Raw genomic sequence first — 18,080 nt, forward strand, 5'->3', positions numbered from 1 at the left:
ACCTCTCTGCAATGTTAAGTTTTATTATCTTTAAACACAAATTTCTCTTCGCCTTATTCCTACCCTGTTGGGCAATCTAGCCACTGTTTGCCTCATTACGGAGCTGACATCATCCTGGCTCAGAAAGATTTTTAAAATCAGATCTGTCACGGTCGTAAATTATCATTCTTTCTTCAACCCAGCAGCTCCACCTTCAAGGACTTAGAGGGCAACAGCCTGAAGGATAGTGGACATGAGGAGAGTGACCAAACTGACAGTGAGCATGATGTCCAGCGGAGCCTGTATTGTGATACTGCTGTCAATGATGTGCTGAACACCAGTGTGACCTCCATGGGATCTCAGATGCCTGACCATGGTAAGGACTGTTTGGATGTAAGTTGCAACAGTCGACTCCAAAGAACCCAAAATGTTTGTAGGCACACTATACTACTTTGCTTAATGAGTGTATTATCAAGGTGTCTACAGAGCTCACACCTCAGCAGCATCTACAGGTTTTTGAGATGTCTTGACACCTAGCCAGATTCTTCTTTGCCCTCCCTAAGTGGATCCTCTAGGTCTGTATAATGTTCAGGCACTTCAGAAGCTTACTGCATGTACATATTGCATACATTTTCTTCAATAAAACTACACTGAGCTCATAGGAGATGAACAGATGCCTTCTCTCCAGGAATAAATGCCTCTTTTTGCTTTAGTACATGAATTCAGCTGATCAATTGAATTGCATAGAACGCAGCACTAATGAGACCAAAGGGGTGGGTTTTATTTCCCTATCAGACTGGTTAGCTTTACCCAGAGTGAGACTCTGTTCTCTGACTGCAGATTGTGTACTATTTACTGAGGATAGAAAGTACTAAACTTCCCATTTTGTCTATGGGGCTGCTCTGCCAAATCCCTCCCTCTAGCTTCCACACAAAACCATGCCATTAGTCATAGGGGAGACCAGGGTAAGAGAACATGGCTGAGTCAATGTAAAATATTCCATTAATGTGAAAGGTACCTCAAAGCACATGTCAGGAGTAGCATCCTCATGTATGAAAAAGAGTCTATTTCTGTGAACTCAGAACTCAGCCACACATGCTTTATCAAGAGGCACTATTTAAAACTTTGCTAGGCAGAAACCAGGGTATAAAAACATTAGCAGAGTTCAGCTAAGGCAGAATGTTTAGATGGACTTGGGCACAAATGTCATTTTCAATATTTTACTGATGCAAACATGCTATGCAAACAGCCTGTCTTTTTCAATTAAGAAATATGAATTCAACTTGGTGGTTAGGCTCAGTGAAGCTTCAGAATGCTTGGCTATGTCTTGAGAAAAAGCTAGACTCAAGCTCAGCTGGAAGCCCTACTGCTAAAAGACTTAAAGATGAGAAAACAAAATATGGTGATTATGTGCTGGTCTTCAGCTGTTTCATTTCACTGTAAACATCATTAAATGCTTTTGTTTTGGTTTTGGAAATCAAAGGAAAAAAATGCACTATCTACAAAACAAAATGTTTTTCATGGAAAAAAAATTAGTCACTGTAGATTCTATTAAATTGTCTAATCCATCCCATCCCCAGCAGACCCAAGTGTCAAAGTCTATTATATAGAGAGGTCACTATGAATTGTGCACTGCTGCCTTCCCTAATTGGTGAGTGGTGACATCTGCAGAGATAATACACTTTCTGGGAAACCTCACTATGACTCAAGATGAAAAAAATTAAACACTTATATAACTGAAACAGAGGCAATTTAATACTCAGAGGATTAGCAGTATGTCACAGGATGCAAACTGATATATATCATTTACTAGTTGTGTGTTTCAAAGAAGTGCTTTTTCATTTATATCAAGAAAGGGTTTTAGTTAGATGCTCTCTAAAATGAAATGACTCCAGGAAAGGAAATAGTCATAATTGATTTTCACTTTATGCGTGGTTAGAACAACATCTGTTTTAATTTTTTGTCACATTTCTCTAGGAAAACAGTATGAGGGAACTGCAGCTAGTTTTTTCTGAGAGAGTGTTTCTTACAAATTGGATGTATTACATATATATGTATTTTTGTGTGTGTGTGTATGCATATATATATATATATATATATATGCTATGTAGATTGGATAATAAGAGTATTCTTTTTTGTGAATGCATACCTAAATTTTATTTCAGCTTAGTCATTTGGGTTGAAAGTAGAGACCACCAGTCGCCATATAGGTAGAGTGACCACATAACCCAATTTGCCTTGTATACCTCACTTTACATCTGTGTCCTTGGCATAATCAATAATGAGAATATTCTAAAGGAGATGTGTGGCAATACTCCAAGATTCTCCTACATATAAGATGATGATTTTTACACACATACAAATGCATACACACACACACACACTTTTTGCTGGGTCATTTTGGTAACACTTTCACGTTTTGTTTCTTACTATTTGATTTGCATGTGTGTATCTTCATTTTTTCTATTATTCCAGCAGTGGTTAAACCACTTGAAGCAACCCTTGAGTGAGTTCTTTTCAACTTGTGTGATTGCCTAAGTTTAGGTACAAAAAGAATTTGGGCCTTGTTTACACCTCAGTCTCTCCCTTGTGATATCCTACTACTTCTGAAGCTTTCTGTGATCATACTTGTGTGTCCCAAATCAACTTCAGGCTTGCCACACATATTCCATCACCAGTTCACTTGGACTGATGACTGCAACCTCAAAAAAGAGGAACAATTCCAACAATTAATATTTCATAGCATTTTACTATCTCAAGTCTGCATTTGCATAATAAGTATATCACATTTTATCTTAAGGTACAGTGGTTGAAAGGCAGTCACTGGGTGATCCACCATGCATGCCTCATCTTATAACCATTTTAGTTAGATTTGTCCCAGGGTAACATGGTATTGTTGCTTCAAAGGATTACCAATTTAGAAAGGTGAGATGGGAAAATAGAATCTGCACTGGACTGAGACCTGTACTGAAAATCTCAAGAATTCCTTGAGGAGAAAAAAACTAGTCCCCAATCCCCTTGGTTCATTGACACTGTGATAGGAATCTTAAACCCAAGTGTTCTGAAATTCTTGGAGTTCCAGAGCAACTATTCTTGAGGTTTGTGTAGGTGTCACTGGAGCAGAGTAAAGAATATAGTGAATTTGTCAGGCTAACTCTGATCCTGATATTTCTTGTAGTCCTGCCAGAACCACTCCAAAGTTGGGCCAAATGTATCCAAGAAGAGTGTGCCTTACACCTTTGTTTTGGGGAGTTTGGCTCACCTTGTATTTCATGTCTGTAGCTCTCTCTGTGACTTTTCTAATTTGGATATTAGTACTGCATCTTTCCTTGCACATATGTGGACACATGATTGAAGGGGAATCTCAGAATTTTCAAAATAAAGATAATTTTGTGCATCGGTTAATTTTTCCTTTGAGCAGGAATGGGTTGTTCAAGGAGCTGATACTGTGTTGCCTGTGTTTGGGGTAAAGGTATAAACTATATTTGCTCCTCTTTTTAAGAGACACCTGGGCCCTGTGCTTTTCCACACTGCCAAAAGTTTCTATGGGATTTGTCCTTAAGATTTTATTGTAGCAGAAGTATGATCGGTGTGAATGACAAGGGTGCTTTGTGACTCTGAGTAAGGGCCCGAATTCCTTAATTTTCAATAACCCTTCTCTGAGAATATTCCTAGAGGTGGGAACCCAGAATCACTATATTTAATGAAGGAAGGAGAATATTATATTCAACAAAGGAAGGAGACTATCTAGAAGACTTTTTTTTTTTTTGAGACAGAGTCTCACTCTGTTACCCAGGCTGGAGTATACTTGTGCAGTCTCTACTCACTGCAACTTCTGCCTCCTGGGTTCAAGTGATTCTCCTGCCTCAGCTTCCCGAGTAGCTGGGACTACAGATGTGTACTACCACTCCTGGCTAATTTTTGTATTTTTAGTGGAGACGGGGTTTCACTGTGTTGGGCAGGCTGGTCTCGAACTTCTGGCCTCAAGTGATCCACCTGCCTTGGCCTCCCAAAGTGCTAGGATTACAGGCGTGAGCCACCGCGCCTGGCTTAGAAGACTTTTGAACTCAAATGGCAAGGTATTTTAGTCACTAGGAAGTTTGCATTATGTGTTTCTTTTTCAATTTTTAAAAATGTCTAAATTTACTTATTATTTTGTTTATAATTGACACATCATAATTTTACATATATGTGGGGTACAGTGTGATGCTTTAATACATGTATATGTTATATAATAATATAATAATTAAATGAAGGTGGTTAGTATATCCAGCAACCTCAAACATTTATCATTTCTTTGCGGTAATAGCTTTTAAGATCCTCTTTTTTAGCTATCTTGAAATATACACTACATTGTTATAAGCTATAGTCTCCCTACTATGTATAGACACCAGAAGGATTGTGTTTTGATTGTCCAACCAGACACATTCATGAGCTCAATGAGGGTGGAAATGAGAGAGAATGACAGGAATTTCTGCTTTCTGGATTACTGTCAATCTTGGTGTTTCTCTTGACATGCCTAAGACGAGGTCAGTTGGTTGATGAACTGGCTAAGTTGAATTTCCTGGTTGCCAGCTGACTGAATTACAGATTCATTTGTTATCCAGTGCCCATGAATTAATACGTTTCAGTTTGTCCTTATTATTCAGCTCTTGTTGTTATGGCTTCCCCGAAAAGAAGATGATAGAGAATTCTTTATCCTGTGCTTTCTACTGGTGTATTGTAGAATGGCATTTTTTGGAATGCTGTCTCTTAATAGCTCTGAGTGGCTTGAGACCAAGTAAGTGTTGTCATTGGCAGATTTTACCACTTGATTTGGTTCTTGAGGCACTTTGGTGCTGAGCTTGGGAGTCAACACTCAAATTTTTTAACTGATGCCTTCTGTCCCTGAGGGAATTATTTGGCTTGAAGGAGTCTGAGTTACCTGGTAAAATTACCACCCTCTGGTGGGGATAAGAATTTTGCCTTCATGCGGTTCCTGCAGAGACTCTCTAAAAAGAGTGATTGACAAGTAGAGTGGTGAGAGATGCCAGAGGCTCATGGGTTTGTTGCATGATTACGGGTATTACGGGGCTTGAATTTCTTCCTATCCAGGTTATCTCTGAGCTGAGTAGTGGGGGCTGGGGGCTGGCTCCTCCTTGCTTATTTGCATAACAATTTTTGATGATGGGGATATCCCATTATTCTTACTTAAATTGTAATCCTGATATGAGATTGGGGTTTATAGGGATCATGCCCTAGAAGTGTACACTAGTCCCAAGCTCAGCTATTTTGTTTCAAATTACACTCATTCCCTCTTTCCTTATGATTTTAATTATTGATTATAAATTCACCAGATGAAAAGAGGACTCTAATTGCTCTAATATGCACCCTATTTGGAGTTCACTACAACACTGAATTGGTTTCCCTCCATGCTGACTGATACCAAATGGAAGCAACTTACAGAATTTTTTTGTAAGATTTATCTGCTTTTCATATCACATGCATCCAAGTGCAATATAATGATTGCTTTATTTCTGGAAGTATAGTTTTAGTAGACTTGTTTATTTACTAGTTTCATCACCTGAATAGCATTTAACATGCTCGCTGTGTATAACATGGATTTGAAGAACTTGATCTGTGCCTAATGCAACTGCTGTTACAAATTTGCCATGAAAATGTTCTGTAGGCTGCCTACTATGCTTATTCTAGTGTCAACCACAGGTGTATTAACATGTTTACACTTTCAACACTCTACCAACAATGTGTAATTTTGTTTCCTCTAGCCATTTAAATAAATTATGATTCCATGACTGAACATCCCTTCTTTTATCTTCTTATCTATCCCCCGACTCACCTCTTACCTCACTGAATTTTGAAACACTCATTTCAATTAGTCTCTTGGCAAAATAGGGAGTTCTCAATGGAGACTATTTCGTGTCATTGCAAAGCAGTGTGCTGCTGGGCTCCAGATAGGGTAGCATGGGCCAGATGTTCACAGAGTAATTGAAAATTCCATTTTATCAGAATAGCATTTGCTGTCAAAAAGTTTTATCTTTACTTGAACAAAGCGGTTGATTAGATCCCCCTGGACCTGAATTAGCATCTTTGAGGCTAGATACACTGTTTTGCAATTCATGTGGTTATTTCTTTCCCAGTTTTGCTCATATAGAGACTTTTAAAAATGTCTTCATCCTCTTGCAAATATACCTAGTGAAATTTAATTACTTGAACCCAGGAATGTGTACACAGTGTTTCTATATATGTGACTTCCAGCTGCTTTCATCCTGCCTCTGGTATACAAGGCAGGAATAAACCATGAACAGACAGATATATTTCACTCATTACTCAGTAATATTTTTGAATGCCCACTATGTGCCTGGCTCTGGCAATTGAATGTTTCAACTACTGCTGTTATTGACTATAAAAGTTGTCATCTTTTTGCTTTTGGTAATCTGGGATTTACTGAGGTGAGCAAGGCCAGCTCAATGATGAAATGAATAATTCTATTTTAAAAAATTATAAGAATAGATTTTGGGGTCATTAAAAATCTTGTGAATATTGTACCAGTAAAGCAAGAGAAGCAATATGAAAAGACTGTTACAATCAAGATGTTCTTTTCAATGGGAATATCATGAAATATTTCTCCTTTGATGTTCTAATTTGGATCATATCACATTGGTAGACATATTTTTAATCCACCTGTTGTGAGGTTGAATTTCCTACTCACCTTTGGTTAATGTCATTGTAGGATGCTAAGTTTAATCTCTGACATGTCTGACATGTCTACTTACCTTGCTGGTTTAGGGGCAGTCAGTGGCACTCAATGCCTAGTACCCCTTTTTTTCTGATGCCCAGAAACTTTATCTTTTCTCTCAGTCTCAGCAGTTTTTGGGCAGGTAGGAAGAGAGGTGACAGGTAGAACTTTTTCTTTTTTTTCAAAACCAGTTATCTGCTGTACCACATAATTGGATTTTTTTCTAAAGCAACATTTACATTTTATTGGAAAAATAATCACTAGAATAAAAAGTTGTTCTTCACTAATGGAAACCTCCCTGTTGTCAGAATTTCTTTTCTAGTATTCTTTTGGCATTGTGCTATTGTGTTATAGCATATCTATTTAACATATTGTGTCACAGCATATTGTGTTTCCCGACACACACACACACACACATATATATATATCTCTCTCTCTCAGGAAAACACATGCACACACGCACACTACACACAGACACACACACACACACACATTGGTTATATATATGTTATGCGGTTCCCGCAGAGAGTCTCTAAAAAGAGTGATTGACAAGTAGAGTGGTGAGAGATGCCAGAGGCTCATGGGTTTGTTGCATGATTACGGGTATCACGGGGCTTGAATTTCTTCCTATCCAGGTTATCTCTGAGCTGAGTACTGGGGGCTGGGGGCTGGGAGCTGGCTCCTCCTTGCTTCTTTGCATAACCACTTTTGATGATGTGGATATCCCATTATTCTTACTTAAATATGCAATCCTGATATGAGATTGGGGTTTATAGGAATCATACCCTGGAAGTGTACACTAGACCCACATTCCTGGGTTCAAGTAACTAAACATTTCACTAGATATATTTGCAAGAGGATGAAGACATTTTTAAAAGTCTCTATATGAGCAAAACTGGGGAAGAAATAACCACATGAATTTCGAAACAGTGTATCTAGCCTCAAACATTTATCATTTCTTTGTGGTAATAGCTTTTAAGATCCTCTTTTTGAGCTATCTTGAAATATGCAATACATTGTTTCTTTCTATATATATATTTATGCTTTTTTTCTTTCTCTCTGTCTACATAGTGTGTGTGCGTGCATGTGTGTTTTCCCGATCTACTTGGAACTTTTAGTTGTCTGATATTCAAAGTTATTTTAATATTTATTATTACTAATAATTACCTGTGGTGGGCTGGGCATGGTGGCTCATGCCTGTAATCCCAGCACTTTGGGATGCTGGGACAGGTGGATCATTTGAGGCCAGGAGTTCAAGACCAGCCTTGCCAACATGGTGAAACCCTGTCTCTGCTAAAAATACAAAAACTAGCTGGGCATGGTGGCACGTGCCTGTAAGTCCAGCTACTTGGGAGGCTGAAGCACAAGAATCACTTCAACCCATGAGGCAGAGGTTGCAGTGAGCGAGATTGTACTACTGCACTCCAGCCTGGGCAACACAGCAAGACTCTGTCTCAAAACAAGCAAACAAACAAACAAAACGAAAACAAAAACAACAACAGAAAACTGCCTGTGGTAAGGAATTCATTACTCATCAAAAAATAAATGCCAAAGCTGTTCTTGATTAGTTGACATTAAGAATTTCAACATTTCTAAGCATTTTGAAAACATTAGAGGATGCAGGATATGTAAAGGGAGCCCAATGGACAATTAAGAATTTCATTCTCCAGTAGTTTATGGCCCAATAACAAAAATGGTCCAGTATGGAATAGACTACATAGGATCGGTGAAGAAAATAATTAAGATTTTTTGAGCTGGAAACCAAAATGCATTTAAAAGGACCCTTTGGTGTAATGGGATCTGTTTGGAGGAATAGTGGAAGCCAGGCCCCAACACTGTATGCTAGATAAAATTATGCTCTATTTGGGTGATTTGCTAGGTGAATGTTTTCCAGTTGCTTCATAAAAAATCAACTTCTGTAGGCCATGAAAAGTAGGGACACTGCCAATAGGGTTATAGATGAGAGACAAATCAAGTTGTTTTGTGGGACGGACTTTCTTTCTCTCTCTCTCTCTCTCTCTCTCTCCCCCCCCCGCCCTGCTTCCCTCCCTCCCTCCCTCCCTCCCTCCCTTCCTTCCTTCCTCTCTCTCTTTTTTCCTTTCCCTTCCCTTCCCCTCCCTCTCTTCTTCTTTTCTTTTCTTTTTTTTTCTTTTCTTTTTTCTTTTCTTTTTTTTGAGATCGATCTCACTCTGTCACCCAGGCTGGACTGCAGTGGTGCGATCACAGCTCACTGCAGCCTCGACCTCCTGGGCTCAGGCGATCCTCCCACCTCAACCTTCCGAGTAGCTGGGACCATAGGTGCATGCTTGGCTAATTTATTTTGGTAGAAACAGGATTTTGCCATGTTTCCCAGGCTGATCTTGAGCCCCTCGGCTCAAGCAGTCCTGCTTCGGCCTCCCAAAGTGCTAAGATTACAGGCATGAGCCATCGCTCCCAGCCTAACATTATTTCTGTCCTGTCATAAGATGGTTAAGAGCCATAAACTCTATCAGGATGGGAAATGATAAGTCTAAACATGGATTTTGAATATTTGTATTTTTTTCTGTTTATTTTCCTTTTAATCCTTTTGTTATGAAATAAATGTGGGGAATTAAGTCCATTCATAGCCAGTTTAAGGGACTGGAATCAGGATTTTTTTTTTTCTTTGAGACAGAGTTTTGCTCCAGGCTGGAGTACAATGGCATGATCTTGGCTCACTGCAACCTCTGCCTCCCAGGTTCAAGCTATTCTCCTGCCTCAGCCTCCTGAGTAGCTGGGATTACAGGCCTGTGCCACCATGCCCAGCTAATTTTTGTACTTTTAGTAGAGACGGGGTTTCATCACATTGGCCAGGCTGGTCTCGAACTCCTGACCTCAAGTGATCCTCCCGCCTCGGCCTCTCAAAGTTCTGGGATTACAGATGTGAGCCACCACCCCTGGCCCCATAGGTTTTTTTTTTTTTTTTTTAATACTTTAAGTTCTAGGGTACATGTGCACAACATGCAGGTTTGTTACATATGTACACATGTGCCATGTTGGTGTGCTGCACCCATTAACTCGTCATTTACATTAGTTATATCTCTTACTGCTATCCCTCCCTCCTACCCCCACCCCACAACAGGCCCTGGTGTGTGATGTTCCGCTTCCTGTGTCCGAGTGTTCTCATTGTTCAATTCCCACCTAGGAGTGAGAACATGTGGTGTTTGGTTTTCTGTCCTTCCGATAGTTTGCTGAGAATGATGGTTTCCAGCTTCATCCATGTCCCTACAAAGGACACGAACTCATCCCTTTTAATGGCTGCATATTATTCCATGGTGTATATGTGCCACATTTTCTTAATCCAGTCTATCACTGATGGACATTTGGGTTGATTCCAAGTCTTTGCTATTGTGAATAGTGCTGCAGTAAACATACGCGTGCATGTGTCTTTATAGCAGCATGATTTATAATCCTTTGGGTATATACCCAGTAATGGGATGGCTGGATCAAATGGTATTTCTAGTTCTAGATCCTTGAGGAATCGCCACACTGTCTTCCACAATGGTTGAACTAGTTTACAGTCCCATCAACAGTGTAAAAGTGTTCCTATTTCTCCACATCCTCTTCAGCACCTGTTGTTTCCTGACTTTTTAATGATTGCCATTGTAACTGGTGTGAGATGCTATCTCATTGTGGTTTTGATTTGCATTTCTCTGATGCCCTGGCCCCATAGTTTTAAAAGCAATTTCAACAATACCAAAATTATGTGTCATTTATTTATTGTGTGGACAAAACAGTTGTGAGATGGCTTTCCTCTTTTATGATAGATGCTTTTTGTCATCCAGGGTCAGGACTTGCCCAAGGTATTTTTGGTCTCTTGTTTGTATCAGATGGCTCAGTGCCCTGTATACTTTGCATCAAGGAAAGCTTAATTGATACATCCACTTTGGAAATGTGGCTTTTTGACAAGAAAGTCTTTTTTCATTTCTCTTTCTGTAAGGCTCATCCCCAGTAAAACTCCAGCCTAGAAAAATCGTTGTGTTACTCCATTCTCACAGTGCTATAAAGAAATGACTGAAACTGGGTAATTTATAAAGGAAAGAGGTTTAATTGACTCACTATTCTGCATGGCTGGGGAGGCCTCAGGAAACTTACAGTCATGGCAGAAGGGGAAGCAGGTACCTTCTTCATAAAGTGACAGGAGAGAGAGTGAATGCGGGAATGAGGAAGTGCTGTACTTTAAAACCATCAGCTCCTGTGAGAACTCACTCACCATCATCAGAACAGCACAGGGGAAACTGTCCCCATGATCCAATCACCTCCCTCCCTTAACAGGTGGGGATTACAGGTCCCTTCCTCAACACATGGGGATTACAGTTCGAGATGAGATTTGGGTGGAGTCACAGAGCTAAACCATATCAATCATCAAGCACCAAATTAGAAAAGGTTTGAGCTTCCCTTTTTAGGAACATCAGAAAAGTTGCTTTTTAGGGGATCACACACAGGTTCTTCTTCTGGGGATATTTTCAAAGATCTCACATAATCTAGGCTTAGGTCTTAGATGGACTTGTAAAGCTCACAGTGGATAGACAAAACAGACTCTTTTGCAACTGGACAAAATGGAACCCTGTAAACCAATCATTCTGCCATGTAGAGAGAATATAAAGCAGTTCTCATAGTTTGCGCTAAAGAGATTATCATGAAATATCAGTCTCCAGAGTTGTTTTGGAACAAATCCTTTGGGACTGTAAGTGTGTGTGTGCAGGTGTCTATGTCAGAAGGGTGCTGTAGGATTTTAGGTTTTGTAGTAAACACTGGACTTCACTTAAAAATGTGCCATTCAGAGATCTAATGTGTGGTTGGAAGTGTGTGTAGGATGGTGTGTAGAAGCGGTGATTTGAAAGGCAGTGAATCTGGAAGGGGCCAAAAGAATTGATCAGAAAATGAACTCTTTGTGCCTGAAGTTACTCAAAGTTTTGTTACATTGAGGTGGCCTCGTGACAAATAATTTTTTCTTTTGAGGGTCTCTAGTCATCAGAAACAATAGTTGTATTCATTATCCTTCACGACAGTTTAGACAACAAAAATTCAAACTATTAAATTTGAAATAACAGACAACCCTGTTTTATCATTAGTTTAGTTCTTTTTAACCTTAGTAATATTAATTTCAATGGCAAATAAGACTCTTTAGGTTACTGCCTTAGTTTAACAGGAAAATATTCAATCTGGCTAAACAGCTCTAGAATTTTAGAACTCTAAAAGCAAGTTTATCCTCCTCTGTCCCCAGTAAGCTAAGCCTTAGGGTCTTTCTAAATTGTATGGTCTAGTCCCTAGACTCTTAAGTAATGCAGGACTGCAAATATAATCTGCTTTGAATAAAAATATAACTTATAATGTTGCTTCCTTTTTAAGTGGAAATCTGTAGACACACAGTACTCTAATAATTTGGAGAAACTTGGTACTCTTAGTTCATTGCAGCAAGGCAGCTTCCAAGTCATGAGTTTGCAAGTCCAAGTCCAATGCCAGAGATATATTTTCCAATTTCTGTGGTTGCCTTTCCATCTCTAAGCTCATATATTCTCTCCTTTTCTTGCATAATAATAAATGTTTGACAACTTGCTTTCTTTCCTCCTCTTTCGGCCTCTGTAGAGTTTCCAACCTGTGTGAACAATAGAATATTTAGTTCTATTAATACATGGAAAAGAAGGAAAAGAGGAATGATGTATGTTTCCAGATATTTAGGCTGGTCAAACTGTTCCAAGGCATCACCACCTGCTGTTTTTAATCATTAATGAGGCTGTCAGTTGCTCTAATCTGGGAGGTGAAGCAAAAGAATTGTTTTGACTTTAATTTAATTTAAAAATCAGCTTATTGAAAAAAAAAAATGCTTCCAGCTTGTAAGAGTCAGGTTGCACACTGTTGATAAACCAAAGCAAGTCAAATGTTGACGCTGAACCATCATTCATATGCAAACGTGAACTGTTTTAAATTTGTGGAACTCTTATTATTACCATCACTAGCCAGAAATTTTAGTTCTTTTTTTGTTTGTTTGTTTTAGACAGCGTCTCCCTGTGTTGCCCAGGCTGGCGTGCAGTGGTGTGATCTCAGCTCACTGCAGCCTCCGCCTCCTGGGTTCAAGAGATTCTCCTCCCTCAGCCTCCCAAGTAGCTGGGACTACAGGTGCCCGCCACCATGCCCAGCTAATTTTTTTTGTATTTTTAGTAGGGACAGAGTTTTACTGTGTTGGCCAGGCTGATCTCGAGCTCCTGACCTCGTGATCTGCCCACCTCGACCTCCCCAAGTGCTAGAATTACAGGCGTGAGCCACCACACCCAGTCAAATTTTAGTTCTTTTAATTCAAGTAGCCATTGCATTCCGGAGACATGCTGTGTATAAATATCTGTTCCATTTTTTTAGAAGAAAAACAAATGCACCAAAATTTTAGAACACAAATTTCTAATTTGTCAGAACACAAATCTATAGCACAGTCCAGAGTGAAGCCTAAAGTTCAAATTCTTTTGCTTGACTCAATGCTCATCACACTGTTTGTACATTTTAGAAGTTTAGTGACTATCTGTGAGTACTCTATTAAGTTTGAGTTTTCTTCAGTGGATGGTTTTGCTTAGTGACAAAATGAGAATTCGGAAATACAGTGTCTATGCACAAGTGGATTTTAACGACCTAGAGCCAGACCTTTGTTTGTGCCAACTGTCAATTTAGAAGGTTTCATTATGCCTCCATCAGCTTCATCAACACTTTCAGATTTATAATTGATGTCAACTGAAGTTGAAGTCAAAGAAAACCTTCTTTTCTTGACTGTAGAAAGTATTACCTTATTGTTGGACCCTGGTTAGCTGGAGGGTAGGTGTATCAAATCACACTAGCCTTCTGCTAAAACAGCAAGTGAGCACTTGCTGAATTCAGCTGATAATCAATCTGCAGCTAATGAGTCTGCAAACAGACTGAGCGGCTGGAGCTGGCACCAGGAAACCACCATTCCAACTAACCATCTCTTATTAACCTTTTGGTGTTTCCTTTGTGACGCTAATTAGAGACCCATAAAACTATCTGCTCTAGATCTTCGGTTTAAAATACAATTTTCAAAGAAACACAATTCATTTTAAGGCTCCTGTTCATATGGCCTTTTCCCTCATGAAGGAAAATGACTGACTTGCCATTTAAGTAAAGTTTGGATAATTAATCTGTAATGTTTTGGTAATTAAAATGCCAGGAAAAGTTGGTTCTGTAGTTGGTATAATTTATAATACTCTCCAGATTCCGGTGGTACTGAAGTAGGCGGCAGATGTTTCTACCACCGTTATGTTTCGACTGTCTGAAAGTACCCATTCCCACGCTGTAGCCCTGTCTGCCAGACTGCCTGTCTGCCTCCTCCTTTGGTGTGAATTTGTTTTGATTGCCTGAGGGGGTTAGATGTGTGCTTTGCTTCCTTTCTGGGGGATGATGAGCCAAGGAATGAGCTTTGTACTCTTGGGAGAAGGAAAAGTCTTCTAAGTTGACATGCTGTTTAGCTCCAAATAAGTTATCAAATGGGTCCACTCAACATTCAAACTATTATATTTGCATGATGAAGATGGAGGAGCAGCATGCCTTCCTGCTCTAGTCCCCCATCTCATTTCCTCTTTCATATTTTTTACACCCAGAACAAGAGCATTATGAGATAAGTGTTCTAAGCATGTTGGACCCATGTGTTCATCCTGTGCTTTTGTTTACCTGTCTATAGCACCTTTTAGTGCCTCATTTCTCTCATTTATTTAAAATAAAAATTACCTAGCACAAATGACTTACATGATCCTAGGGGACAGAATCTCTAGATGAGGAATTGGCTGTCTATTAAATAAGTGAGATCTGCAAAGCTGGACATTGTTTTATTTGATTTAGCAAAGAGGTACTTCTTCCATAAGCCAAATATTAGTCATCTAGGATCCTTTAGAAATTAAAATATTCATACCAGAAATGCAGGCACAGAATCCAATATTCTTCTTGCAGCGTTACCTGGGGCCCCTTTGGTATCTTAAGCTTTCACTGTCATCAATATGGAATGTTTAAAGTCTTAAAAAGTCCCTGAAATCATTGTGATATGGAACTCATGTTACAATATATCGTTTATCCCTTACAGCAACACTGAAAGGGAGAGACAAGCATAGAATTCCAAATGGTCCATAGAGAAATGACAGCCATCTATACTGAGGATCCAAATCAAAATCTTGGCTAATGGGGAAAGGTTCAGAAAAATTAGAATGAGGTGATAAGAGAGAATGAAATAAGATAAAAATATCTATGGTTGAAACTGAGATTGGCAGGGACATAAGGGCTATAATCCAGATTTCCTTTTACATCTACTATCTAGCTAATAGATAGTACATTGATAAACCTAATAATTCTAATTATCATTGGAATCTTCCAGACAGATAGTGTCCAATCAATTCAGGCTCCAACTAATATGAGCCAGTCCTAATGAATCAGTACAACTATTTCCACTCTACTCCATTATATTCGAGATTGACATCATTAGTCTGCCTGTAAATACAAAGGTAGGCAGAACATCATAGTGGCTAAGAGTACAGACTTTGAAATAAGACAGATTTAAGTTTCATGCTTATCTTTGCCACTTAATAGCTATTGACCTTATTTGTTTGAATCCTCAATTTTCACAACTGCAAAATGGGAGTAATGATAGAAATTACCTATCAGAATGTTGTGAGAAGATCCAGGTAAGTACTTCCTGGAATATAGCAAGTTCCCAAAACATAGCAAGTGTTATTGTGGGGACTGAGTCAGTGAAATGGCCACTTTATAGCATTTCAGGTACCCTACCACCCAAAGCCCCCCATCTGTTTGCTATCTGTGATCCCTTTAACAGAAAGTGAGGCATTTCATTTTACAATTACTGTTCACACTTCAAGCAGTCCATGGGGAGAGAAAATGCATTTATTCAAATTCACACTAAGTTGTAAATAGTTGCTATTAGATTGTTTCTAAGCTTATTATTTGAGAGGAGTGGTGGAGGGAAGAATATAGTTTCTAGAATATTGAACTTTAAAAGTCTCAGAGGGGAGAGTCAGAGGGGATAAATGCATAGAAATGGGGTGCCAAGGAGTCACAACCTCATGAGTTTGCCGGAGCTATTGGTGTCCAAAGAAAGTAATTTGATTTACTCACTATGAAATGTCTGGATGCTGGAAAGCTGCCTTTACTATCAAATCATTTTTCTGAATCAGCCCAGACTCTGAGAAATTATAAGATGTCTGCCAAAGGTTTGAAAAGAGGTTGTGTTCATTTACATTGCAAAATATACATATTCTTGAGCACTTACTGTGAGGTAAGAGAAACCCTGGTTCTTCCCTGGAGGCATTGACTCCACTTTGCCTGCCCTGTATCAAAAGCCGCATACCCCAACCCCAGAATCCCTGCTGCTCTTCCCTGCTCTCCCTCTCTCGCTTCACGGTTCTTAAATGGCTAATGGGTGGTAGACATCATTTTGATTCCTTTATTTTCTCTCCCACTGCATGCCCAGACTTTCATTAAAAAATAAATGAGGAGATGCATTTTTCATTTTTAGTTTTTTTTTTTCTAAAAAAGCCACGCTGCAAAGAATCCCTTCTATTCTTTTTTTCTAACAACGGACTGAAAAATGCTCAGCTCTACCTGAAAGGTCATATCTCCTTGCCATATGAATGAGCTTCCAGCAGGTCCATAGGGAGCGTGTCATCTGAGAAATGATGGGAATTTATGTGCCTTTGGATTTTGGCCTCATTTTGTAGTGGAAAAATGAATTTGTTAATGATAGAAAAAAAATCTCAACCAAAGCCCTTTATAAAATTCTCTCTCTATAACTCCCAGGAGAGAGCCACTCAGACACACAGTTGATAAATGAAAAAATATTTTTTACCCTTGCCTTGCTTAGAGCTGTTTGTCTTATATTAATGTAAGCCAGGTGGCCCACCTTCACTGATAATATGGTGTTGAGTATAGCAACCTACAGTTCTGTTGCATAAAGTTTTTTTGCTTGTAAGGGACCTCGTGACATGTTTGTGTTTGTCAACATCCTATTGGAAAGCAGGGCTCGGGGAGACATGTACACACATAGAACTGTGTGGAATTCGGGATATGAAAAAACAAAACACAGAGGCAAGCACTGTGTTTTTGAAAAAGGCAGATTCATTGTGAAAATAAACTTTCTTTTATAGTTTGAACATTCCATGAACAATGTAACTGGAAGTGCATACATTTGGGCTTCCCCAAAATCTAAATCCACGTGCTGTACAGAAAATGCTAAGATCATCATAGTCCCTAAAATACTTTAATGCCATGTGACCTACTGGGAAATGAGAATTGTAGTTTTCATTCTTTTGTTTGTTCATTGTAGAGGCTTGGATAAGTCACTAACCTCTCAAAGTCTCAATTCGTATATTTACAGGTAGAATGATGAGCAATGTTGCATTAACGTTGATAAGACCAATAATCAAAGTGTCTCTCTCTATATATATATGTATATGTATGTATGTATATATATGTATGTGTATGTGTATATATGTGTATGTATATATGTATACATATATATAGTATTTTTTCTTAGTACAATATAATTGTGAATCGGATGGCTAGGTGTTTTGCTGTTTTTTTTGTTTTTGCTTTTTTTTTTTTGTGCCCTTCTCTTCCTTGGCCTGTTGACCTGACCTGAGAATTGGGAACTTTATGTGTTCATCATATTCCACAGATTCATAGCCTATAAACAAGTTACTTGTCCAGTCCAGTCTTTGGATTTCTCATCTGCAGAATGGAGGATACTGGTAGTACCTGCCTTGTAGGGTGGTTGTAAGGATTAAATGAGACGATGCATGTAAAACACTTAGTACAGTGTCTGTTCCACAGTAGGCACTTAAAAAGAGTAGCAGCAAGATGATGCTGATGAAACATTCTCCCTGAGTTCCTGTCTCCCCTCTTTGTTTATCCACATCTCTTTCTGTCTTTAAAATTACAAGCAAAATTTAAGTCCCAGAAAGCAGCCTCTTTTGACTAACAGTTTGTCCTGATCTCTTCTTTACCTGGCGTTCTTTAATACCCATGTACAGAGTTTATATCATGTTAATTTGCTTTTTTCCTATTTTTTAAAAATGTAAAATGAGAAAGTTGATAATTTTTAAGACCCTTCAACTTCTGAGCTTCTTTTATTCTGATTTTGGGTTCTGAGTACAACCTTTTCAGATTCCTGAGCACACAGCCATTTGCCAATGGATCTGTAATGGGTGCCACACTCAAATTAACAGATGGTATGGTGTGCTTGCTTTGAGGGGTAGTTGCTCTTTCATCTTAATTTCCTCCCTTTGGCATTCCTTCTTTGGATGCTGTTCAGTGGCAATGCCATAAAGCATGGGATGCAAATCAA

At 38.9% G+C, this 18,080-nt stretch overlaps 1 protein-coding gene across 3 annotated transcripts in view; it reads left to right on the forward strand.

Annotated features, from left to right (window-relative positions):
* PCDH19 (protocadherin 19) overlaps positions 1-18,080 on the forward strand; it is a 112,434-nt gene that overhangs the window by 66,162 nt on the left and 28,192 nt on the right. For 2 of the 3 annotated variants that reach the window (XM_011987559.1, XM_011987560.1), the window contains one exon: positions 183-355. In XM_011987559.1, the coding sequence (XP_011842949.1) occupies positions 183-355 (173 nt within the window). The remainder of the gene's footprint in view (positions 1-182; positions 356-18,080) is intronic. The other variant, XM_011987561.1, reaches the window with a different exon arrangement.

The sequence above is a fragment of the Mandrillus leucophaeus genome, unplaced genomic scaffold (genome assembly GCF_000951045.1).
Source record: "Mandrillus leucophaeus isolate KB7577 unplaced genomic scaffold, Mleu.le_1.0 Scaffold311, whole genome shotgun sequence".
Taxonomy (NCBI): Eukaryota; Metazoa; Chordata; class Mammalia; order Primates; family Cercopithecidae; genus Mandrillus; species Mandrillus leucophaeus.